The sequence below is a fragment of the Pseudorasbora parva genome, chromosome 10 (genome assembly GCF_024679245.1).
Source record: "Pseudorasbora parva isolate DD20220531a chromosome 10, ASM2467924v1, whole genome shotgun sequence".
NCBI lineage: Eukaryota > Metazoa > Chordata > Actinopteri > Cypriniformes > Gobionidae > Pseudorasbora > Pseudorasbora parva.
In genome coordinates this window covers 44780436-44807834 of record NC_090181.1, presented here as the reverse complement: position 1 = coordinate 44807834, position 27399 = coordinate 44780436, and the positions used below count along the sequence as shown (strand labels likewise).

Here is a 27399-nt window from a genome sequence, read left to right as displayed (position 1 = left end):
CCATCCGGGTATCTTTAGAATACTCTGTTCAACATACTAAGATTTGGGACACACTAATTCTATTTTCGAATATTTATTATTTATTTACCTTTATTTTACCAGGAAGTCCATTTAGTATGGATAGTATGCGAATTGGGACACAGGGTGAGTGCGCCAGAAGGGCTACTGCTTTTGTATAGTTTGAGCTGTTTAATCATTTGAAACCTGGCAAATCTGGCAGCTTCAGTCAAATGATATATATTGTTGCCATGGAAACAAGCATATAAACCTTAATTAAACGTTCAACTAATCAATTAAAAAGGATTTTATACCTGTATGATATTATGCTGTACCCACATTGGATCAGCGGTTTGGAAAATGAAAGTATAGATGATTCAGCTGTGTGCGCGTCTTCTGGCGAGACACTGGAATTCATTGGACACGCAACTCTCACAGTGCATTATGGGTAGCAACGAAACGTACAGTGGTGCATTATGGGATTGAATGAGTGCACTCAACAACTATGGTTTCGGATACCACTACAAATGGCTGTCTCCTCGAATAATGACCTTTTTAATGGCAAAGGGGCGATTTCGGACACAGCCAAGGAGAACAGGAAGTAAAACAGCAGGCATATTGGACCCAAAAAATACACTTCAAAATAAAAGTCCTAGAAAGGGAACTGTGACAGTTAAGGCCAAAGTATACTTACATTTTTAGGTGTACGCGAGGGACGGCATTTTTAATTAATATTCTGTTGAATGTTTGATGATCACGTTTGCTTATACTTGTGCGTAAACAACTTCTATCATCTCCTTTGGGTTTACGCAGATGTTCCTTGCTTGTTTGTGAAACTGGAGATGCTGAACTATTTTAGCAGATGCGTAAAACCAGTGAAAACAGGGACTGCCAGAAAAACTGTTAAATGGCGGGGAATCATTGTGTCATAAATGACGGAAAACCTCGCCCTGACTGGTTTCTGATTTTCTGTTTCTGATCACGCAATAGGTGTCATTTACGTGTAAATATGGCTGGCCATGCTGATGCATTCTTGTGTGTGACATCACCAAGTTTCACAGCCCTAGCTGTTTTTGCAGTTTAGTTTCAATAAGCCCCTTTTCAGGAACTCAAATAAGCAAGAGAGATTAGGCTTCTTCCGATTCTTACCCCTTTAAAGGCAAAAAAGCATATAAATGTGTCTTGTCACTACTCGCTGCCCTCTTGGCCACTTCTGTTTTTTGACATCCACGATATAATTATACACATCATAGGATGATTATACATCTCCTCAGGAATCTGGACAGCTGCCTCTACTTTAGCAAAGTCAAAACCTATTATCAAAGAGCTTTCTCTTAAGAAACAACACAGAAATGTTCTTTTTGTTAGAGATGGGCAGATTGATTGAGGAGTATCAATAGTTTCATTGTATTCTGATGTGCTGATCCTTGCATAAATATATCAGTCCCATGTGTTTTCTTGTGATTTTATTGCTTATTTAGAATTAAAATGAGTGTGTATTATAAACTGGGGGAAAAACGAGAAGGTTTTAAGAGGAAAACGGTGCTCATCTAAGCAAGCACGATGCTGGAAGACTCAAGCTGCTTTTACTTGCAGTGGGCATTTTACAGCACTCCTAGAAAAGGACAGAAATAATGAGAGGCGGATGTGGGCTTCCTCAGTGGCAACTCACCAGGAATTATTATTATTATTTTACAATAAATTGTTACAGAAACATGAAAGTACCGTTTTACACAACTACTTTTACCCTTTTACAACAAAACAAAATAAATAGTTACAAACATTACTGAGTAAAGTGGTAAAAAGGGGCTCTATTCACAGAACGTATAAGTTTAAAACAACACATACACTCATTACAACTCTTTAATTTACAAACTTCTAAAATAATTCACTTTCTACAGAAAGTTACAATTATCTCATTAAAAACAGACCAATATGGAGACAGGATGAGGAAATATTCCTTTCAGCTTATGTTCTGCTTGTCTTTAAGCATGTTTTAAGATTTATAGCACATAAGTTGTTCATTTTGGATGTGATCAAGCTCAACGTGAAGACACACACGGCCAGTATCTATTTTTGATCATAATTTTTTGCTTACAGAAACAAACCACTTCATCAAGAGATCATCTTGACATAATGTGTACAAAGTAGGGCTGTCAATAGACAACACATTTTTTATTGCGATTAATCGCATCTGGGTTGTACAATTAATCACGATTAATCATGTTTATTGTAAAATTAAGCAGTTGCCATTTTTCTTATTAAACACATGATTTTTGTCATAATTTGCTATAACCAAAGTAAACAATCAGATTGAAGGGTGTCACAGGGTGTTTTGGTGTTGGGTTCATGTTTCTTGTTTTTAGGTTTTCTGCTTCTGCTTTCTGCTGCCTATAACTGCCTGTCTAGGATCTATAATCCTCTGTAAGAATTCGTAATAATAGCATATTATTAATGAAAGGGAACTAGCAAACGATCCAGTGTGTATCTGCATTTTTGCACTCGTCAAATGATCACATTTCTAACGTGTTTCCGCCGCGTTGATTAATGTCACCAATCACAGACATGTTTGTTGATTTCTGCAACGCAGTCGGCCAATCACAGGTGTTAAACTTGGAATCAATCCACTCACCGCTCGAATGTTTGTCCAGGTGCTGAGTTCAGTTAACAAGCGCGTCTCTGTACATTAAGAAATTGGGAAAATAAGATTCATTCTATACCACCTTCACGGATTAATATAACTTTGTGAGATTGCGTTTATTGAATGAGTTACAGCTTTTAGTGATTATAAAGTATATTATTATCACATACATGCTTCAATACAGTCACTGACCCATCTGCAAATAACGCTTCATGCGGGATTTACTCACTGCACTTGGGTTCATCAACCTCGCCTCCAGTGGATCAGTGTTACAGGGGGATTCTTAAAGGGTTACTATAGCGATTAGCATATGGCTTTGTATCAGTAGAAACCCTGGAGTATATTTAAATGATTGTGCAATGGAAGTCTTTTAACTTCTCAAATTAATTTCTATGAAAGTTAAGCTTGCAAAGGCATGAACTGAAACGTGCCAGACTGAACTCGCGTTGTAAATGTATGCCGCGAGTGTAGTCGCGATTACCTCAGCTCTCATCACGAGAGTTCATCAGCTCATTTATCTCACTCCTGCAGTTAGTGCTCAGTGCTGTGAGACTCGCGCGGTGACTCACTCATTATATTGAACACACACGTTCAGTTTTTAATTGGAGTGTCTTCTCCAACTCAGTCACAGTAATCCAGGAGCGGTGGCTTTGGGAATGGCCTCACAGGGCAGTGAAGCATTCTGGGAATTGTAGTCTTTCATCCCCATGAGACAAAAAAAACATTTTCTTTTCTCAGTCTAGAAAGCACCAAATTCAAAAATGATTTCACATTTCTACTACATTGATGACCCAGTTTAAATACAGATTCATCTTCCCAGCGCTGAAGTACCCCTTTAAAAAAACGGTAATTTCTGCAAGCTTCAAGGATCATTGGACACTCCAAAATGAAACCAAATAACCAAATATAAGGAGTCCATGAAATTATATTATATAATACATTTTTACACACCTAAGCACCCATGAAAAAAACCAACATTAGTGAAGAACCTTTACAGAATTCATCACAGTGTATAGTGTGTGTACAGAGCAACAACAACAAGGTTGTTTTCATTTTAGTCATTTTATGCAAAGTGGACATTTAAATGTAGACCTCTCAAGCCGCAATACCGAAGAGAACCGCACGGAGACGCCAAAAAAAACCTCCTAAATCAACCGCTTTGACTTCAAAAACCTACGATTACTAAACACAATAACGTCACTGTCGCATGTCGTGAAAATCCCCATAATGTACTGGACATGTTGCCATCCAAAGCCATTCCATTCGAGTGAAATACTACCTTGCTTTAGTAGGAAATACCTCTTAGAAAACTTTTAGTCTCTCATGCCTGCCAGCCAGAAGGCACTCCTTCTGTCTTTATCTCATCATGGGCTGCATTCCCCATTGCCCAGACTCATTTCACTCATTTATTTCAAAGTCTTGTATATGGTACACTGCATTTCTGCACATTAGTTCTGGTTTTCCGTGTCATGGTTTTGTTCTTCTGCTTGTCTTCATGAATTTCCCTGTTTGCCTGTGTCTTGGATTCTTTTATTATCTGCATTTTTAGCCGTGGTTTAACCCTATGCCTGTTTATATGGATTACAATTGTGGATTACCCTCAATAAATCTGCATTTGGATCTTCAACTCAAGTCTCGGAGCAGTCCGTATTATAATCATAATGGTGTTGACTTTGATTGTTTTTGGTGGAAGAATTCAAGGAGTAAACTTTTAATGGGAGTGAGTTACTGGTTTCAGGGAAGGTTTTCCAGTGCATTGTAGGGAATGGCTAAATGCTGCAAAGAATCATTAATATGGAGAGAAAGCATACGATAGACTATCTGAAAAACCTCTGTGTTTGTGGTCAACATTTTTACACGACAATGTAAAAAGTAATTTAGGCCAAATAGAGGGAAAAACTGAAAGAAATGCCCGGAACAAAACACTGTCATGGACAGGTAACAGGCTGTTGACATAATATTTTTACCAGAATGCTGTTTAGAGAGTAGATTAAGTATGATACCATTTTGAGTGGTAAACTCTTACAATAACTGTTTGTTAATAACCCTCTGTCAATCCAAATAGATATAGCTGTAGACCAGAGAACTCCAAAAGTGGGCGGTATCCTCAAAGGGGCAGGGCCTCCACAAACAAAGACCTTCACTTCCACCCAATGTTGTTGACTTACATTTTTAAATAAAATACTGTAAATTAAACACAGTTTCTTGCTGATAGAGGATCTTTAATAAAATGTTGATATACAGTATGTTAAATTAAGTTTAAAAAAAACATGCTAAATAAATAAATAAATACCAAGTTCTGGCATGAAACTCTAGATGGCTTAATTGGTAACGTTATTTACATAGTGCAGCTGATTGGTTGCTGTTGCATCAGTCCCCAGCTCCACCAGTATAGATCTGCTATGTGGTTATTTCATCCAGTTTGGGAGTTATGGACTCCCTAAAGTTGTTCCCACTACCATTTGGCGATCTTCAGGCTTCAGGCAGACTGTCTGTGAGTGGAAATACAGAAATGAGGACGTACAATAGTTTTCACAAAAGCTGTGGAGCTGTCAAAAGTCTGCAGAATTATGCATTTTGTCACCTGACTGACTTTTGCTGACAAATAAACAGGAAGATGTTTAATCATTGTTTGTGTACATGTACTATACCAACAGATTAACAATACAAAGCATGTATAAATAATGTGTAACCCAAAACATTTTTTGCAATACAACACAATAAGTACACTGTAACTTTCAATAACTTTTTCTGTAAGTGCATAGTAGTCAATCCACCTAATATAATGTGTTATAAAGCAAGAGCAGAAGGGACATGCATTGAGTAAAAAAGTAAAAAAAAATAATAAAAAAATAAACAGCAAACAAAAAAAACAAAAACAAAAAAAAACTTTTTTTAAGTTCTCATGAAGTCAAAATCTAAGTTTTGTTGTTTTTATGCATATGTTAGCCTTAAGTTTATCTTCTTTTTTTCCTGGTCTAGTTTTCTGCTCAACTGTATGCTTGAACACATTGTTGTTTGCAAAGCAACTAACTTTTTAGCCCAAAGCACAGGGAGCACTTTCATTTTCCAGCAGATCTAGATAAATGCATACATCCCCAGGCGCCTTCTGGTTGTCCGTATAATGGCTGGTATCTTTTGTGTTTGGTTCCTGGGAGACTGATAAAAGCCCGGCCATAGTGTTGCTATCCATCTTGCTGAAAAGCTGCCATTGACACCATGCACTTTAGAGGAAGTATAACACAGTGAGAAGACTTTAAATACCTCCACTTATTTCTTCCTCTTTTCTCTATCTATAGCACCTTCCATCTAACTTGCTCCTATCAGGGATTATAATGTACCGTCAATGTACCCTAAGTTACATGCTGAGGCAGACAAAAGTGTCTTGTAAATAATGTGGATAAATGTCATAAAATGCCTGAGTCACAAAATAAGAAATGATTTTTAATTATGCTTTGCCTGAAGTTCTTACAGTTTCTGTAATTAAAAACAAACAAATTCTCTTAATTCTTCATAATTAGGACATTTAAGTAGGTATTATAAACGTTCCTTAGAAAGAAAAATTATGTGAATTATTGTCACATATCCACTGGGGGCGAGGTTGATGAACCCAAGTGCAGACTTTATTAACTTAAAGGTTGGGTAGGTAAGAATTGGTTAAAAAACGTTTTTTTTTCCAAATTTGTTTAAACTTTCTTTATATATCAATACATAATTAAAATGTAAGCACTCTGAAAAAGAGAGTATAAAATTTGATTGTCTGTAAACCTCTCACGACTGTTTTAAAGACAGCTCATTATTTCCATTCACCTTCTCCCTTCTGGGCTCTTTCCAAAGCCACGCCCCCAAAACACATGAACGCGCCTCACCGACCAATCAGCTGGAAGACGCATTATTGGCCTGAGAGGAGCGGTGTGCATGTAGTGACATCATGTCTGAATCACATGTAATTAAACATCTAACTTTATCAGTATGAATATAAACAAATAAGATGTCTTTTAGTACTCACTATCAAGCTAGAATAGTGATACTGGTAAAGTTTAAAATATATATATATTTTTTATTTGGTAACAAGCTAGTTATATTTATAAGGCAAAGCTAAAAATGGGTAGCATTGATAAAAAAACTAAATCCAATAGCATCAGTTATACTGTGATGAAGATGTATTTCGTGTAAGATTCATAACATATACTGTGTTTTGCATGTAAAAGTTTCCATGATGAAAGCATTGTTGATTAGCAGCAGCTAAAGCTAACTTAGCTCTAAAAAAAGTTCCTGGATGCGGTGTACTAGCTTTTACACATGCAGTTTGTAATCTACAGTAAAATTTTGCGAAATTCCACACGACAGCGATCAACTTGAGCTAAGCATATTGAGTATTTATCATCTCTACTAATGGCTAAGTGTATAATATTGTAACTTTATGCTAAGTAATGTTACGTTAGCTATATTAGGCAGCTACATGTGCTAGTGATACATGCTTCATGAAAACATTAACCGAAAAAATGTATAATCAAAATGAAAGATGACCTGTCCAGCAGAAATACAGCCAGCAATGAGTCGTGTTTCAGGTCCCTCAGTTCTCACCATCGTTGGAAAGCCACGCCGATATTTACTCGCGTTTGATTTCTTTTTTTATCCAGAGACTTCTTGTGCATTGCCTTTACATGAAGGCCTACTGTCTTCATTTTTTTTTTTTTTTTTGCATTGTTTGCCTTTGCTGACTGTACAACCTGGCACCGTGCATTTTGAATGCTTTTGCTCTTTCTAGGGGTGTGCGCATGTGTGGGTGGAACCTGTAGCAAAAGCGGTGGTCGCCATGGTAGTGAGAGTGTGAGTGACAGTCGCCCAAGCCAATCACTTGTTTCATCCCGAAGGAAAATAATGAGCGGTGTTTATTGCAGATTAAAAAGTCAAGAGTCACTTGATTTTTATACTCTCTTTTTCAGAGTACTTAAATTTTAATTATGCATTGACATATAAAGAAAGCTTACACAAATTTGGACAAAGTATTTTAGTTCATTCTTACCTACACTACCTTTAACTCAAATGATGTGAACGATGATTAACCAATAAACCAATGACAACATGACATGGGAACTCAAGACAAGGGAGCACATGGCAGGATCACATGACAAACCAGGAAGTGCATGACAGAACATGACGGAGAACATGAAAATCTAAAAACACACAACATGAACCCAACACCAAAACACCCTGTGACAGATCCCCCCCTCTATGGGCGGCCCCTGGTGCCCAAACATAATCAAAACAGTCTTGAGGGGGGCGGACTTGGGGGAGGGAGGGTGAGCCAAGCCCATGCCAAGGCACACAACATGGACCTTGGCATGGCAGGGACGGGCCTGGGAGCGTTGGCAGACCTGGACCGTCAGGCGTAGGCAGACCTGGACCCTGAGGCGTAGGTGGACCTGGACCCTCAGGTGTAGGCAGACCTGGACCCTGAGGCATAGGTGGACCTGGATCCTCAGACGTAGGTGGACCTGGACCCTCAGGCGTAGGCAGACCTGGACCCTGAGGGGTGGGGGGACCTGGACCCTGAGGCGTGGGGGGACCTGGACCCTCAGGCGTAGGCAGACCTGGACCCTGAGGCGTGGGGTGACCTGGACCCTCAGGCATAGGCATACCTGGACCCTGAGGCGTGGGGGGACCTGGACCCTCAGGCGTAGGCAGACCTGGACCCTCAGGCATAGGCAGACCTCGACCCTGAGACATGGGGTGACCTGGACCCTCAGGCATAGGTGGACCTGGACCCTCAGGCATAGGCAAACCTGGACTCTGAGGCGTGGGGGGACCTGGGCCCTCAGGCGTAGGTGGACCTGGACCCTCAGGCGTAGGCAGACCTGGACCCTGAGGAGTGGGGGGACCTGGACCCTCAGGCACAGGCAGACCTGGACCCTGAGGCGTGGGGTGACCAGGACCCTCAGGCATAGGTGGACCTGGACCCTCAGGCATAGGCAAACCTGGACCCTGAGGCGTGGGGTGACCTGGACCCTCAGGCGTAGGCAGACCTGGACCCTGAGGCGTGGGGGGACCTGGACCCTCAGGCGCAGGCAGACCTGGACCCTGAGGCGTGGGGTAACCTGGACCCTCAGGCATAGGCAGACCTGGACCCTGAGGCGTGGGGGGACCTGGACCCTCAGGCGTAGGTGGACCTAGACCCTCAGGCGTAGGCAGACCTGGACCCTGAGGCGTGGGAGAACCTGGACCCTCAGGTGTGGGCAGACCTGGACCCTCAGGTGTGGGACCCTGATGCGTAGGTAGACCTGGATCCTTAGGCGTGGTGGGACCTGGACCCTGAGGCGAGGTGGGACCTGGGCCCTGAGGCCTGGACCCTGAGGTGTGGCAGGTCCCACCCTCAGGCGTGGTGGGACCTGGACCCTCAGGCGTGGGTGGACCTGGATTTTCAGGCGTGGACGGACCTGGACCCTCAGGCGTGGGCGGACCTGGACCCTGTGGCGTCGGTGGACCCTCAGGCGTCGGTGGACCTGGATCCTGTGGCGTGGATGGACCAGGACTGAAGCTCCACTCTCAACCTATCGACCAATCATGAAATCAGTAGTGTTTCGGCATCCGGGTTGCCAGATCTGCTCTAGTTACCACCGCTGCAGCTAAAAACGTTCATGCTGGATCCTGCAGCCTATCTGGCAACCTCGACTCAGGGGAGGGGGAGAGGGGAAAGTGATAACATTGGGAGAAATCTCGTGGACATCTTGGATGCTTGTATTGTCATGGCTCGCAGCGTGTGAGAGGAAATGCGAAAGGAGCCAAGGACGTTAGGAGCACCTCCCGACCTTAGGATATTTTTTAAGCCTGTTTAAAAAGCTCGGGGTGTAGGCCCAATTTTCACCAGCGTATGTGTGGCGAGGGGGGCATGGTTTTGCAAGGTCTGCACGGATGGAGGGAGCCGGGAGACGAGCGGTGAGAAAGTAGGTCAGGTGCATGATGATAAACATGTCTAATTGCAGCGATTGGCGCTGAGAGACCGGTTAAAAGCCACTCAGGAACGGAGTGTCAGGAGAGAGGGATGCTGAGGACTCGTGGGAACCTGCCTGGGGAAAGAGATACTGTGTGAGAAACTGTTTAAGTGCACGAGGCACCAGTTTATGTTGATACTGAGTTGAAAATAAAGAAACCCACGAGTTCCTGACTTCTCCTTTCCACCCACACACGCTACTAACATTGTTAAAGTATGGCTGACCCCTATTGCCAAATCATGCACAACCACATCACATAGGCTCAAACTATGAGTATTATTAGGCTATAGCTCAGTGGCTGCAACCATACAGCGTACACACAGACACACACACACTTTCTCACGCACGCCGTCTCTCTCCCTCTTGTTGTTTCGGTTAAAAGAAATCGCTACTGTTCTCTGCTTTTCAACAAATCATTTGCACACATATTTTTTCTTTATTTTTTCTATCTGGAGCTATAGAAGAAACATTGAAAGCTCCAGTCTCTGTGTTTAACGCGAAAGCTCGTGTGATCGCCGCCGCTCGGCTTGCAGTGCAGTCGTGTCGTGTACCAGCTGATTTGATGCGATTATCAAATTAACTGACCCGTAGCGTCTGCAATATCTCACGACCTCCCGAGTGTCCGAAATCGCACAGTGTATGCCCACCTTTACATTCACTACTTTAAAAAACAAAAATTGTACTTTTTCCTCCACTACATTTCTATCAAGGTCCTCAAAGTTAAAAGTCGTTTCTGTAGCAGCTTTGAAAGTCTGTGGATGATTTTTTTTCTTTTTTAAAAGGTGTTTGGGTTTTTGCAGAAAGCCTTACATGAATCACTCTTGTAGGGTCATGTGACACTAGCATTTTTTCAGCATTGATCAGTTTATAAGAAAATGGAAGAAGATGGATGTCAAAATGTTCAAAATGTTCATCAATGTTATATGATGCGTGCATTCAGCCATAAAGCGACAGAAGATTTGTAAAGGGCTCTGTAACTTTTATACAAGTATACATTAGTTTAAGGTAGTCGTATGCTAGCATGTCAGATGGAGCATCACTTACCCCTTTTCACCCAAGACAGTGCTGGGGCTAAATCGGAGCCAGAGCCTAGTTTCAAATCGGTTCTTTGTGTTTCCACCGCCAAAGCACCAGCTCCGAACCAGGAAAAGTCGTTCTTAAGTAGCACCAAAACATTGCTGGGCTAGAAGTAAGAACCACTTGCGTCAGTGGCTGGAGGCGGGGTTACCGTGACCAACAAGACAAATACAAACTTGTGACCGCCATTTTTAAATGGCAACTAATCAAGCTAACAGCTGCTGGATTTTAATCTCCGTCTATACAAATCATGGAGAGCTGCATGAATGCGTTGGATTCGCGGTGTTTTGATGCCGATGTAGGATCATAAAGCCATGAGCCATTGAGGGAAGGCTCGTTCCAGATGCATCGGTGCTGTGCAGGCCGATCGCCGTATGACATCAAAGTACAGTGAGCACAAACGACTCTTTATGCTTTTGAATCGCTCACGTGGTATTTTGATATCATACGCGGATCGGTCCGAGCAGCGCCGATGCATCTCGAACAAGATGGTGTGTTTGTATTTCCCGCTGCCTCGCTAGTATTGCTAAAACGCTAGCAAGAAAGATGAGACATATACAGTGACGTAAGACCCTAGCTCTGTGGTGGCTCTCCAGCCTGTGGAAAGCCAAAACGGTTCTTAAAGGCTCTCAAGTCTTACCAACTTAGAACTGACACTAGCACTGGCTCTGAACCAGCACCCGGTTCATTCTGGTGGAAAAGGGGTAGCTGACTGGCTTAAACCACCATGATGGCATAGTGTGCATTTATACAACAATGCAACAATAATAAAATAATACGTTGACATTAAAAAGGAAATTTACTTTTGATACTCAAGTACTTAAAAAAAAAATACTTATGTACTTTTACTTGAAATCTGTTTTTACAACTTTCACTTGTAAAGGAGTAATTTTTTAACAGTAGCACTTTTACTTTTGCTAAGGTTATGAAGTTGTGTACTTTGAAGGTGGCAGAAGCAACGGTGGCTAGGAACTAAGACTCCATTAGTAGACAGAATGGAGAAAAAACTTTGGGAGAAACCAGGCTCAGTCGGGGTGTCAGTTCTCCTCTGACCAATGAACAGACAGTCTATATTTATGATTCAGGCAAACATTTCATGTCAGAAGTCAGATTACATCATTAAGAATAGTTGTCCTTTAATTTAAACTAATAAAGCACTGCTGTTAGACAAGAATGCCTCGCAATCTCTGTTTCAGTTCATCCCAAAGGTGTTCGATGGGGTTGAGGTCAGGACTGCGCGGGCCAGTTAAGTTCATCCACAGCAGACTCATCCAACCATGTCTTTATGGACAATTATGGACCACAGCCATGCTGGAATAAAAAAGGCCCTTCTCCAAACTGTTCCTACAAATTTGGAAACGACATTGCCCAAAATGTCTTGGTATTCAGAAACATTTAAGACTTCCTTCGTTGGAATTAGGAGGACAAACATTGACCACTTTGTTTTAAAAAGTGGTTCTAATGGTCTGGCGGTTTTGTTAAAGGTCACATTTTTCGTGTTTTTGAAGCAGCTTTGATTGTGTTTACAGCGTGCAATATTACAGCGTGCAATATAGTTCATGTTTTGTGTGTAAAAAAACAGTATTTTTCACACAATTGACTTATCTGTACAGCGCTGTTTCCTCTGTCCTAAAAACGGCCTGATGAGTTCCTTGTTCTATGAAGTCCCTCCTTCAGAAATACGTAACGAGTTCTGATTGGGCCAGCGCTTCCCATGTTGTGATTGGACAGCAGCTTACCGCACTTTGCCCGGAAAGGTCCCGCCTCTTACCAAAACGGGGAGATGCAAGGGCTGAATGCACGCTCTTCTCCACGTGGGAGAGCAACGAGACCACGCCCCCTATTTTGCGTGTTGTTGTGGGCGGAGCTTTAGTCAACAAACGGTTCTAGTGACGTCATTACAGCAGGAAGTGCAGAGGTGTAGTCCAAACCGGCCGTTCGCTGTAGGCTTTGAAAGAGAACTTCTGTTGAATAAAATATCTCGCTTGGCATCAAACTTTGAGCGTTATAATTTTACAGGTATTATTTATGCTCTAACAGCAACATTACACACTAACTAAAGTTTGAAAAATGGGATCGCGAAGAACGGGACCTGTAAGCATGCCAGAAGTTCTGTGTTCTAATCCGCCCTTGTTTGTAAGTTGTTGTTTTAAAAAAAAATTTGAAACCAAAGATGTCAGTCACAATCTCAAAGAATCGTTAATGATTGTAATGTATACCAAGAGCAAGGACGTGTGTGCGTTTTGTTTTGTGATATCAATGGAACAAATAAAGAGTATCCGCAATGGTTAACCATAGCTTGAATTTAAAAAACAACATGTTCCAGCAAAAGATCACCTATTATTTAACTCTGCTAGTCAACTAGAGATGTTTAATTTGTATTAGATACATCTGTACCATGAGGTGTTTCAAAAAGTGTTGGGGACATGCGCTCCCTGTATTTTCAGTGTAACAGTTAGGTTACATAATACAGAATACTAGCGAGACATGCAGGATTCCTTCTTAAGATTCATCTGTGCCATGGACGAAAAAGAAGAGGAACAAGAGGAGGATGAAGCCAAGCTAGAGAAATTAATGTGTTGTAAACCCGTTTTTAAAAAAAAGGTTTCCGAGTGATAATCTGATATTTGTGTTTTTATTGTACTTACCCTGTAACTGCATGAAACAAGAGGGGAACAAACACCACTTTAATTACCAGCACACACATTCATACTTACCCCGTAACTACACGGATAATTACCCCTTAATTAAAAAATACTTACAGTATAAATAATTTGTTAATTTTCCTGAGAGTTACCACTTTATTCCCCCAATATTACATATTGTTCCCTTATACCTACACACACTTACTTTATAGTTACACTATAATTACCGAAATTTATGCTGTAAATTCACTTTAATTATGCAGTACTTTCCGGGCCTTAATCTAAAGCGTTACCGACTTTCTCCCCCAGCTTCACCTGAAGTGGAGGAGTGTGAATTGTCAATGGACACAGGGCTTATCTAGCCCTGGCGTTTACTTCCCTAAGTTTTTACTTCCTCTGTTAAAGTTTAAAATTATGGATCTGCCATAACCAATCGCTAACGTTTGGTCGTGAAGTGTGATGTTCACCTTAGACAACTCCTTCACCACTAGCCTGTTTCACATCCGTCTGCAATCTGTATGCAGTGTGTTATGCTATTGTACTTTCACATGTGTTTGCAGTGCACAACTGATCCGCAGTTATATACCGCAAACACAGCATTTATTCATAATTTTTATTTCAAATCCAAAAGTTGTTACTGAACATGACTTGTCAGCATTACAATTCTCTTTGGTACACTCTTTCATAGATTCCCCCTTGGATAGAAATCGTGTTCGGGGGCACTGAGGTGCAATCGAAAAGGGCACTTTCACTTTCAAAGGGGCAGTAGCTCATACTTTGTGCATGCTTGTAATCGACTTGCTTTGGCCAATCAGAAGCTGACACTGTTTGGCTTTATAAATTAAAGCTCATCACACAATCTTTAAAAGTGAAAATCATGCAGAGGCATTCCCATAGCGTCAACTTCTGACGCAGCGTCTCACCGTGCCCTTCTCAGCGAATCAGACATTTTACTGCAGCATCATAACTGAGACATTTTCAGCATCATTACTCCAGTTTTCAGTGTCACATGATGCTTAAAACATTTATTATTATTGTCAATGTTGAAAACAGTTTTTGCTGCTTAATATTTTATGGAAACACGTGATTCAAACACTACCATTCAAAAGTTGTAGGGTAAATAGGATAAACAAGATAAATGAAAACTTCCATTCAGCAAGGGTGCACTAAATTGATCAAAATTGACAGTAAAGACATTTATAATGTTACAAAAGACTTCTTTTTCAAATAAGTGCTGTTCTTTTGAACGTTCATCATAGAATCTTGAGAAAAAAAATCATCACGATTTTACAAAATTAATAATATTATATTCAAATAGAAAACAATACGTTTACAGTGTGATAATATTTCACAATATTACTGTTATTACTGTATTTTTGACCAAATAAATGCAGCCTTGGTGAGACTTCTTTCAAAAACATCACAAAATCTTACAGACCCCAGACTATTGAACAGTAGTGTGTATTTCCACATTCTGAATCCTGGATTTTCAAAGTGGTCTCAAACGCCGAAGCTCACTGTAAATCTGCCATAATTGCATTTAAGTTTTCAGTTTTTGTGATACCTCTCTGCTCGAGTCTGTCCGGCTGAGACAGGCCTCAGCACCTGCATGTGCTCACTTTGAAAGATGTTGCAGACAGAAGAATGTGTGCGGTAAACACAAGGGAGCTGTTTTTATAATAAATCAGCTTTATAGGCCTCCGATGGAGGTGATATCAGTTAAATTTATGCTGACAGACCTCGGCATCCTCAGCTGTAACATACCGCTGTCCTTCCATGAAATGGGGAATGGCCTGAATCCCTTTGGCTCAGTGTAGCAACAGTATGGACTGGTGTAATTACTGGATGATTAAATGTTATAGGGTTTGTGTATGCATTTATCAGCTCAACGTATAGCTCTAAATTATCTGTTTAGATTTTTTTTTTCTTTTAACAAAACATGCTAATACCTCATTCTAAGACAAACAAGCAAACACCAAATATTCAGGAACACAAAATTAGATATTTTGAAGAATGATGATAACCAAAGTTTTGGTTCCCATATACATCCATTATGTACAATGTACAATTAATACATTGCAATGCAAGTCCATGGGAAAATATATCTTCAAAGTATCTTCTTTTGCGTCATACAGAGTTAAAAAAAGGGAATTCATGTTTGAAATGACAGTAAATGATGACAGAATAAATAAAAAAATTGGTAAACTCTCCCAGTTGTCCACAACGACTGAAGTGGAGGTTGTTGTTTGTAGCTAGTCTGTAGTTAGTAGTCCGTAACTAGGTGTGCCTTGGCTTTTCTCCCAACAGTGAATAGGGGATGGAGAGATAATTAGAAGGCACACTCTGGGTCGGCACTCAGGAAAAGGTGTCTGGTCACCTTGAAACGCAACCTAGAAAATCTTCAGGGCTAGCAGGATGCATGAGCAAAACTGTGCGTGTTGTAAATAAAGCAGTGTGGTTCTTGAACTGGCTGCTAACAGCTCAAGCCCTGCTGAGAGAGACACTGTGTGGAATATCTGTGGTGGGAGACTCCCAGGCGTTCTTATTGCATTATCAGGCTGAACGCCAACAGGGAAACCAATGCAGTAATGCAACACAACTGGCCTTGAAGCAAGTTCCAATCACTTTTGTGTTTGTTCTGTTGCCATGCCAGCAGTCTGGCCCCATGTTAGCACTTCCTGTGTGCTTTTTTCTCCTGTGTGGGAAGTTGTTGCTGGGCAAAGGTCAGAAGGATCTGGTATTAATTAGTCCATTATATATTACAGAAAACCAAGGTTCTCTTTTTATCTTTTATTATTTCATATTCTTACTATTATAAGGTAAATCATATCAGCTTAGAAATCACTGCATTCATTTATTCACAATAATATTTACTGTGTAATTTGAGAAGTTACTTCAATTAATTGCATAGACTTTATGACATGTTGTAATAGCTACAGTCATCCCTATAAGGTCTCATCCCAAAAACACAAAGCCAATATATTTGAGTCATTCTTAAAGGGATTTTGTCAATGTGTCCCAAACCCATTCAATTTTTAACAAAGATTAATGAATGTTTATATGTGAAGACCTGAATTCAATGGGCCTCATTTATAAATACGTAGAAAGGAGAGCATATCTGAGCACAGAACTCATTTTATGATAGGGTTCACATGTGATTAATGAATTCATATGCTGTAAATCCCATGAATGAGATATGGCGGCTAAAAACAATTGTCATTTGAATATCACGCCCTTCAAAATTCACGGTATACACTCTAAAAAAATCTGGGTAAAAAAACAACCCAATGTTGGGTCAAATATGGACTAACCCAGCAATTGGGTTGTTTTTAACCCAGCGATTGGGTTGTCTTAAGCAAATATTTAACCCAAGCATAGGGTTAAAACAAACCATTCGCTGGGTTAGTCCATATTTGACCCAACATTGGGTTAAAACAACCCAGCATTTTTTAGAGTGTAGGAGTCTTGCCCCTAAAGTTTACGACATGGAGAAATGTAACCCGGCCAAAAAGAAGAAGTAGAAACTGATCTTACTCCAAAAACACCCATTAACCTCGTAATTGCAAACATTTGCATTCATTTATATGTATATTAAATACCAGTAAATAAAACAAAAATGTTTTCAAATATTATAAATCCTAGGCTGTTTTCCCCTCACTCCACAACAAATCCTTTAAATGAATTGGTATTCAGAACAGACAGCCGAACTTTCTGAAGAGCCAGAGTGGTAGTTGTGTAGCTGTCAGTGGAGGGATTTTCCTCAAAAAGTGTGAACATAAGTCATACAGGTTTGGAACGACATGAGTAAATGACACCATTTTATAAAACACTGCTTCCTGAAGCTTCGGAGCTTAATGAATCAGCATATCAAACCGCCAAACAGCTGAAATCACTTGACTCTGGCGATCCGAACCGCTGATTCGATAGACTGATTCATAACGCTCTGAAGCTTCAGGAAGCAGTGTTTTGAAATTGGCCATCATAAGTCATTATTTGGTGTTTAGTTTTTTTGCACAAAAACTATTCTCGTGGCTTCATAAAATGATTGTAGAGCCGCTGTAGTGAGATGGGCTTTGTAACGACGTCTTTAGTGCCTTTATGGGTCTTGAGAGAGGAAATGACATTGGTGTCAATGAAGGCCTTTCTGAGCCATCGGATTTCAACACTAATATCTTCATTTGAAATTCCATATCATGGATTTGTTTTTCCCCGCCGTTATGACATTTTAAGATTTTATTGCCTGGGCTTTCAAAAGGAGGGATAGAGATCTTTCAGGTTTCATTACAAATATCTTCATTGGGGTTTCGAAGATTAACCAAAGCCTTGCCCTGTCAGTGAGGAAAGGATGACAGAAATTGTGTATGAGCAATCCCTTTAATGACAGTGTCAATGTAAGCAAGATGAGTTCAGTTATCGTTATTTATATGCAAAAAAAAAACACACCATCCAAAGTACTCTGTTCAAAGAGACCTTGCCCTTACTGTAATTTTACAGATTCAGATTTATAATGCCTCAGATGTATTCCATCTACATTGTCTCATAATTTAAGTTACGTGCATTGGTTGCCTGTGATGTTCTTCAAAAGCCTCTAATGATAGTACTTACACACATTAAAGGTGAGAGATTGCCATCCACTTTCATATTCAGTCACGCTGTGTTTTAAACTGTGAACTCCAGGTCAGTTTCCCATTTTGTATGTGTTACTGCAGCTCATTACCAGTGCAGTAACTCACGTAAGGGAAAGGAGGTGATGGCAGGCGCTGCTAAACCTGCTGCAGGGCAACAGTCAAGGGCTGACACTTCAACAGTCTTAATGCCCTGATATGGAGGATTTTCAGCCTCATCTCCATAAGTACAGAAAACAAGCGAGGCTTAGCCAGATAGAAACCATTGAAAAATTCATCCTGAAAATGCCCTCACGAGCACAATAAAACTTAACCATCAAAATCAATTATGTTACTTGAAATAACTGTAAAATACAGCTATTGTCTATAAATGAAATATAAAAACCTTAAACCTTTAGTTTCGTAACTGCTCTTAGACACAAGAGGATCCAAATGCAGAATTTAATAAAGAATAAATCAAGAATGTAATCCAATAAACAGACAAGCATTCATGAAAGGGTTACTTCAGCGATTAACATATGGCTTTATATCAGTAGAAACCCTGGAGGATATATTCAAATAAATGTGCTTTCCCCCCTCATATCCCCCTGAGACAAGAGATTTATGCATTTTATTTCTGGAAAAATTCCTCCTATGATGCAAATTGACGATGCCAAAGGCTAAAGACTACAGCCAGCAGAGGGAGCCATTTCCGCATGTTTTGAACCTGCGCATGAGGGATGGAGATCACACTCACAGCTCAGCTCAGCTACAGGCACTCATTTAAACGGAGCTATGCTGAGCAACGGAAGTATTTTAACTTCTCAAATTAATTTCTATGAAAGTTAAGCTTGCAAAGGCATGAACTGAAACGCGCCAGACTGAACTTGCGTTGAGTGTAGTCGCGATTACCTCAGCTCTCATCACGAGAGTTCATCAGCTCATTTATCTCACTCCTGCAGTCAGTGCTCAGTGCTGTGAGACTCGCGCGGTGACTCACTCATTATATCGAACACACACGTTCAGTTTTTAATTGTAGTGTCTTCTCCAACTCAGTCACAGTAATCAAGTTGGTGGCTTTGGGAATGGCCTCACAGGGCAGCGAAGCATTCTGGGAATTGTAGTCTTTCATCCTGTAGTATTTCATCTTTTTGACTTTCTCAGTTTAAATCCACTTGGGGTTCAGAGTATTTATTTTTCCCCACATTAACTGCACACGTCTAGTACAATTATGTGTTTTTGTTTCATAAATACAGTGTATACTTTTTTCTTTTTTTAACCCCAAAAGAATGGAAGTTAAATGTGACAACATGCCCCATAGGTGGGGTTCATCATAGCATAACCAAATGACAGCTTAAAATGTTACCTGATATAATCCAAAAAATATCCAAGACAAACTAAAATATTTTGTTAATAAAATACAATGATGAACTTCATGATTAAAATCAAGTAATGGCATTTTTTAATCATTACAAATATATATATATTTTGAGTTTGGCAACAAACATGGCTAAATACAACTATGCAGCATAGTTTAAAACATAATAATAATGAATAATCTCTTGACTCTCAGTCATTGTTCACCCTTTCTCAAAATAATTAATACAAGTCTAGAATATAAAAGCATATAGGGGCTCACTGTAATGCAATGTGACAACGCACCCCATCTGCGCAATTGGGATTTAAACCGTGGCTCGTGTCTCCTGCTGTTAGATCAGCATTAAAGAACTATCTCAACTGTTATATAACAAATATAAGATTACAATAACATCAGATTTGTCTTATTTTAAATTAACACAAAAAACAGATGCAAAATAAACTTAAGTAGAAATTTACTTTTGCTGTGGTTAAATAAATGTTCAGTAATATCTTCCAAAGATTTTTTAATTTTGGCGCATTTGTTTCTCTAAATAATGTTGATATGGCAACTAGTAAATACACAACTTTTCGTCACGCTGGCACATGTGGAAAGTTGTAAACCATGTGTGTTACAACTAACCCCGAATTACGTTGTGCCCCGCGCTCCCCTATAACACATACAAGACTTTGCAAAGAGGGACTAAGGCCCTCGTACACAGGTATTTTTATAAACAGAGTTTTTCCCTTACCGTTGAACATGAAAACGCATGTCAAGAGCATGCCAAACCAAAAGATATAACCCTAACTGTAAAGCCATGTTGGGCAATCAGAAGCCTGGAAAAAAGGTTACTGCCAGTTCCAGTTTTAACGCAAACAAGCTAAAATCTCCGGTTTCACTGTCCACGCGACAACACTGCAACCAGAGTTTCTAAAAATGTTCACCATGGCAGGAGTTTTCAAAAAAGTTCAGTTTCAGGGTCCGGATACTGCATTTGCGTGTGGATGAACGGCCAAACCTCATTGAAAAAACATGCGGTTTTGAAAATACCTGTGTTCGTGTGGACTGGGCCTGAGTTAACCAGGGCTGAATCCGAAATCCCCCCCTAAACCCTCATTCACTATTCCCTACATTAGTCCACTATTATAATTCATTTGAAGGAGTGAATGAAAACTAGTACGTGAAGTCGGACACCTATTGAGTATGCATGGGCTGTACACTCATTATTGCAGTGCAATGGTGGGATGTGGGATTGAATAAATGTGCTCAATAATGTCCACTATGGTAATAATGACACCACTAAAAATGGCTGTTCCCTCAAATACTGTGCTATTTGAAGGTATGAGGGTGATTTGCAATGGACTGAACTGGAGCACCCTAAGCCCTTGATCACTTGGAATCCACTATGGAGTGTATTTTTTTGTTGTTGTTTCCTTTATGAAATTGTTTAATCCAACATCCTATATGTATATAGGTGTATTTGGGTTGATTTAAATGTTTTGAAAAATATTTAAAATATCATAGAGTTGTTTGTGGTGGGGTAAATTAAACGCGATATGTGGTGACGTCACAACCGTGTTGGATTGTGGTATATGAAGCTGCCCGAAGTGTACATATGAAGTAGACTCGCTCCCTCAGTCAAAATCGAGGGAGCAAGGGTCTGTCCATATAAACTTCCCTTGTCCACTTCACGAAGTGGAACGCACTGGAGGTTGAACGCAGCATCTGTCGCGTGCACTGGTAGGGAAGAGCAGGAGGATCCAAATGCGAATTAAACAAGGTTTTATTACTCTCAATACACACGGTAGAACAGAGCAGTAATGTCTCAGAAGGTAGAGGAGCAGCACTGTCCATAAAGGGGAGACGGCAGGGCACTGGGTGATTCTCTGCGAAGCAAGGAGGCAAACGGGCAGACACGGTCATCAGGAACCAGGAACCGGAGCGAAGCAATCCCACGACGAATACGAGACAACAGGAAACCCAAAGGACACACTGTAACGATCTGACAACAAGACTGAGTGAGACACACGCATAAATATGCCAGGTAATAAGGTGCAGCAGGTGAGAGTGATCCGGTAATGAGTAATCAGTGACCACACCACACAACACAGACAGAATGAGACGATGAATGGTACATGCACTTTTACAGGTTGATTATACAGCAATGTGTGTTGGTATTGACTTTACACAACCATCCTATAATGATAAAAATCCATCAAGTGTTTTTATTTAATCTCCTTATATGTTTTCACCTGTCTGAAATCAAGCCGTTCGATGTGTGAAGTTGCGCGATCGGAGACCCGCCCTGAGCGAGCGCAAGCTGTCCGTCATTGTGGATACGCTGGAGCAGAATGGCGTCTAAGCGATTGTGGTGTTCTGTTCTTGGGTGTAATAATGAACACAGCAGTCATTTTGATGTTGATATATCTGATATATCGAATTTATACGGTCGAACTTGCACCTGAGAGACTCGCGTTGTCAAACTTTCTCCTGTTGTCTAAGCAACACTTCACACTCAAAGCCCCCGCAGAACAGAGGGGCGGGGTGAGCAAAGCTCATTAGCATAAAAGGCACATGCACAGAAATGGCTTGCTGAAAACAGAGCTTTTTTTACCAGGTTAAATGAGTGATTTCTTAGAATACTAAATAGAATTTTTAATTAAAGTATATTACAAAGTTTTAATTTAGACACTAAATAATCATATTAGCTTGTACAAAAATGGCAACATATGACCCCTTTAACATGAGTATATTAGAAACAGTGGAAACTAAGTACAGATAAAGGATTAATAAGTACAGATAAAGGATTCTGGGAAATGCAGTTCATGGTGGAATGACAATGGTCCGGGAAGGATTGCCCTCTGGTGGGTCTGAGCACTCCAGCTGGTGATCGTGACACTTAAAGCATGTTTACTCAACACCGTGTTCAACAAAATACAGAAAACGTTTTATTTGTTTGGCTGTTCATGCTCACTTGCCTGGAAACACAAGCTTTTGAAAACAGGTTTCAAAATGCCTTTACCGTCTCTTTAAAAAAAAAAAGTGCGTTTGGGAAAAAAAGTGACATCGTAGCCATATACTACGGCTGCCTCCGAAACCTGGAAAATGCTGCATTTGGAGGACACATTTAAAGGCAGGAAGGCATCAAAGCACATCCGAATTTAATGTTTGCTTCACTTCCTGTCTGCTGAGCAGTGATGGAATGTAACGAAGTACAAATACTTCGTTACTTTACTTAAGTACATTTTTCACGTATCTGTACTTTACTTAAGTAGAATAAATAGTGCATACTTTTTACTTTTACTTCGTTACATTTTGCAGCAATTATTATACTTTCTACTCCACTACATTTCTACAACGTTTCGTTACATTTTCTGATCAGTTTCAGGGCTCGAGATTAAGGCTTGCCCGGATAATAATATGTACGTTATAGGCTAATGAACTGACGGTTGCGCTGTTGAGGCTCGCGCAGCCTCTCGGGGAGAAATGGAAACAAATCAGCCCCGCTCACACAAAGAAACTCAGTAACATACTATATTAAAAAATCAAAATGTTTAGTTTTTATATTTTATAAAGGTTAAAAAAAAACATCACATGACACGACCAACGAGTGTAGTTTTCCTGAATACCATCACGACGGAAAATGTGACACTGATTTCATTTGACAGTTCCATAAACAATGAATTAACATCAAGTCACTTACATTTTATTGATTGCTTTATTGCTTTTGTTCTATTTCAGCAGCGAAAATATTTCCAAGATTTCCACATCTGAACCATAACGTATTGCACAGCAACAGTGCCGTTTCTAGGCATAGGCAAACTAGGCCGTCGCCTAGGGCGCCAACAGCTGGGGGGCGCCAGTGAGCCCCCGCCCCAACAAGATTTTTTAGTTATTTCATATATATTTTATTATTAATATTTCGTACTTTTGCTATTTCAAGGCATTATGATTAGTTGCGATTATTGGAGTGAAGTCGCCATGGTGATAGTGGCGCTGCTGTAATGAAATGAGATCATGTAGAGGGCGGCAGGGAACGTCCATCCGTGGCGTTGTAACGCTTGTGTCCGAGTGAAAAATGCGGATAGCTCACTTAATGTAACTGGAGTGGATGCAAACACGGAGGCGATTAACATCAAACAGATCGCACTTTATTCCCCGCTGAACTCTCATCACAAACTCCCTTTCCGTCCACAGCATTACTTAATAAAACAAAATAACTGAGTGTTAGCAACAGAAAACAGAAAATAATCCCCACACATGGGAGCTCAAGACTCAGTGCACACATACAAAAATGCAGACTTCGTTTGCAGGGAGCGCGCGCGGCGCAACTCTTAAAGGGGCCACACTATATTTCTACTCGTTACAGAGTGCTTTAGTTTCATCATCATGAAAAGGTCAAAGCCATCAGGGGCTCAGTATCGTAAAAAGAAAAAAGAGGAAATATACAAACAGCGAAATATACAGGTATGTTAGCCTACTTATTGGTTACTTGTTCTCTACTAAGGTGGTCGCTCCATCATAATGTTGAGCAAAACATTACACTGAATATTAGTACTGGACGGACCACACGCCATGCTCATTTCAGGTGCAGAACATTATAGCAGTTAATTTGAATTTAAAAAAACATTACATCAGAGATAGCTGTTTAAATTGATCAAGTAGGCTAATACTGTCAAAGGCGTCACTAGGCCCTTTTTTATGAACTTATGCCTCAGCCCCCCCTAAAAAAATATGTGATTAACCTTTAAAACAGGGCCTCGTCCCGTCTGGTGGTTTAGTTAACTTTTTTTAGTTAAAACAATCTTTATCAAACAATCAAGCATTATTAAGTGCAGTTGTAATTTTTCAGTGTTAATTATTTAATTTGATTGGTAACAACCCTATTGTATCTTATTCTAATTTAATTTATTAATCTAATGTAAGAATATAAAGGGAAAGCTGAAGCAAAGTCTATATTTAATAAGATTAGGGGAAAATGTCCTTTATAAAAGGTTAAAATATCATAAATATGAAGATTTAAATACTTCAAAGCTGATGAGAATGTTGCTTCAAAAAAATGACATTTAACTTTGCAGATAACCAGAATTGTAAGTCAGAATGTAAACTAGGCAACAGATGGTAAGAACAACTACATTAACCCACAACTACAGGGAGTGCAGAATTATTAGGCAAGTTGTATTATTGAGGATTAATTTTATTATTGAACAACAACCATGTTCTCAATGAACACCAAAAACTCATTAATATCAAAGCTGAATATTTTTGGAAGTTTTAGTTTTTAGTTTTAGCTATTTTAGGGGGATATCTGTGTGTGCAGGTGACTATTACTGTGAATAATTATTAGGCAACTTAACAAAAAACTAATTTATACCCATTTCCATTATTTATTTTTACCAGTGAAACCAATATAACATCTCAACATTCACTAATATACATTTCTGACATTCAAAAACCAAACAAAAACAAATCAGTGACCAATATAGCCACCTTTCTTTGCAAGGACACTCAAAAGCCTGCCATCCATGGATTCTGTCAGTGTTTTGATCTGTTCACCATCAACATTGCGTGCAGCAGCAACCACAGCCTCCCAGACACTGTTCAGAGAGGTGTACTGTTTTCCCTCCTTGTAAATCGCACATTTGATGATGGACCACAGGTTCTCAATGGGGTTCAGATCAGGTGAACAAGGAGGCCATATCATTAGATTTTCTTCTTTTATACCCTTTCTTGCCAGCCACGCTGTGGAGTACTTGGACACGTGTGATGGAGCATTGTCCTGCATGAAAATCATGTTTTTCTTGAAGGATGCAGACTTCTTCCTGTACCACTGCTTGAAGAAGGTGTCTTCCAGAAACTGGCAGTAGGACTGGGAGTTGAGCTTGCCTCCATCCTCAACCCGAAAAGGCCCCACAAGCTCATCTTTGATCATACCAGCCCAAACCAGTACTCCACCTCCACCTAGCTGGCGTCTGAGTCGGACTGGAGCTCTCTGCCATTTACCAATCCAGCCACGGGCCCATCCATCTGGCCCATCAAGACTCACTCTCATTTCATCAGCCCATAAAACCTTAGAAAAATCAGTCTTGAGATATTTCTTGGCCCAGTCTTGACGTTTCAGCTTGTGTGTCTTGTTCAGTGGTGGTCGACTTTCTGCCTTTCTTACCTTGGCCATGTCTCTGAGTATTGCACACCTTGTGCTTTTGGGCACTCCAGTGATGTTGCAGCTCTGAAATATGGCCAAACTGGTGGCAAGTGGCATCTTGGCAGCTGCACGCTTGACTTTTCTCAGTTCACGGGCAGTTATTTTGCGCCTTGGTTTTTCCACACGCTTCTTGCGACCCTGTTGACTATTTTGAATGAAACGCTTGATCGTTCGATGATCACGCTTCAGAAGCTTGGCTATTTTAAGACTGATGCATCCCTCTGCAATATATCTCACTATTTTTGACTTTTCTGAGCCTGTCAAGTCCTTCTTTTGACCCATTTTGCCAAAGGAAAGGAAGTTGCCTAATAATTATGCACACCTGATATAGGGTGTTGATGTCATTAGACCACACCCCTTCTCATTACAGAGATGCACATCACCTAATATGCTTAATTGGTAGTAGGCTTTCCAGCCTATACAGCTTGGAGTAAGACAACATGCATAACGAGGATGATGTGGTCAAAATACTCATTTGCCTAATAATTCTGCACTCCCTGTAACTCAATTAAAACGCCACCGCTCATACTGTTTTCTTCTTTTTAATTATTAGAATTAGACATTAAGAGAATACATTTTTATACAAGTACTTTTACTTTTAATACTTAAAGTACATTTAAAATCAGGTACTTTTTACTTTTTACTTAAGTAGGGTTGTCGTTGTAGTACTTCTACTTTTACTAAAGTAAATATATTTCTGGTTACTTGTACTTTTACTTAAGTACTGAGATTCAGTACTTCCTCTACCACTGCTGCTGAGAGACCTTCATCTGATCGATTTTTGAAAGGCAGCGCACATGTATCCTTCGCCGCCTTCTATATCCCACAATCCTGTGCTTTCCTTTCAGTTACAGTTGAGATGGGGGGAAAAAGATGGCGTCCAGAAGTTGCGTTTGCAGGTCAGTTTGTGTGTAAATGTACGATTTTTACCAACATATTACACTTCTGATGTAATTTCTATAGCGAGAAATCACTACTGTAGTAATTAAATACGAGTTTAGTTCTCACCAAAGCTCGCTCTATTTAGCTGTAGATTATTAAAGTGTTACACTGCCTTAGAAGTCTGTCCGAAATTAGTTTCATGAGATGCCTTCATGCACAAAACGCTGCCTTACAAGTCATTGTCTGATGAGGCAGCAAGGCAACGAGTCAATGCCCAGGTTTTCGGACGCAGCCCACATGTCTCATGTCCCATGTCCCATGTCCCATGTCCCAGGTATCATGTCTCATGTCTCATGTCCCACGTCTCACATCTAATGTCTAATGTCTCATGTCCCATGTCCCAGGTATCATGTCTCATGTCTCATGTCTCATGTCCCATGTCCCATGTCTCATGTCCCATGTCCCACGTCCCACGTCCCACGTCTCATGTCCCACGTCCCACGTCTCACGTCTCATGATCACGTCCCACGTCCCACGTCTCACGTCCCACGTCTCACGTCCCACGTCCCATGTCCCATGTCCCATGTCCCAGGTATCATGTCTCATGTCTCATGTCCCATGTCCCATGTCCCAGGTATCATGTCTCATGTCTCATGTCTCATGTCTCATGTCCCATGTCTCATGTCCCATGTCCCATGTCCTATGTCTCATGTCCCATGTCCCATGTCCCATGTCTCATGTCCCATGTCCCATGTCTCATGTCCCATGTCCCACGTCCCACGTCCCACGTCTCATGTCCCACGTCCCACGTCTCACGTCTCATGATCACGTCCCACGTCCCACGTCCCACGTCCCACGTCTCACGTCCCACGTCTCACGTCCCACGTCTCACGTCCCACGTCCCACGTCCCAGGTATCATGTCTCATGTCTCATGTCTCATGTCCCATGTCTCATGTCCCATGTCCTATGTCTCATGTCCCATGTCCCATGTCTCA

General features: G+C 40.6%; 1 protein-coding gene across 1 annotated transcript in view; it reads right to left on the bottom strand.

Moving 5' to 3' along the window:
- The window catches only part of LOC137090470 (basic salivary proline-rich protein 1-like), a 73801-nt gene extending 46792 nt beyond the window's left edge, over positions 1 to 27009 (bottom strand). The window contains exons 1-3 of the mRNA XM_067454432.1: positions 26878 to 27009; positions 8500 to 9151; positions 8020 to 8355 (exon numbers count right to left, since the gene is read on the bottom strand). Coding sequence (XP_067310533.1) covers positions 8020 to 8355; positions 8500 to 9151; positions 26878 to 27009 — 1120 coding nt within the window. The remainder of the gene's footprint in view (positions 1 to 8019; positions 8356 to 8499; positions 9152 to 26877) is intronic.
- Between the last annotated feature and the right edge of the window lie 390 nt (positions 27010 to 27399).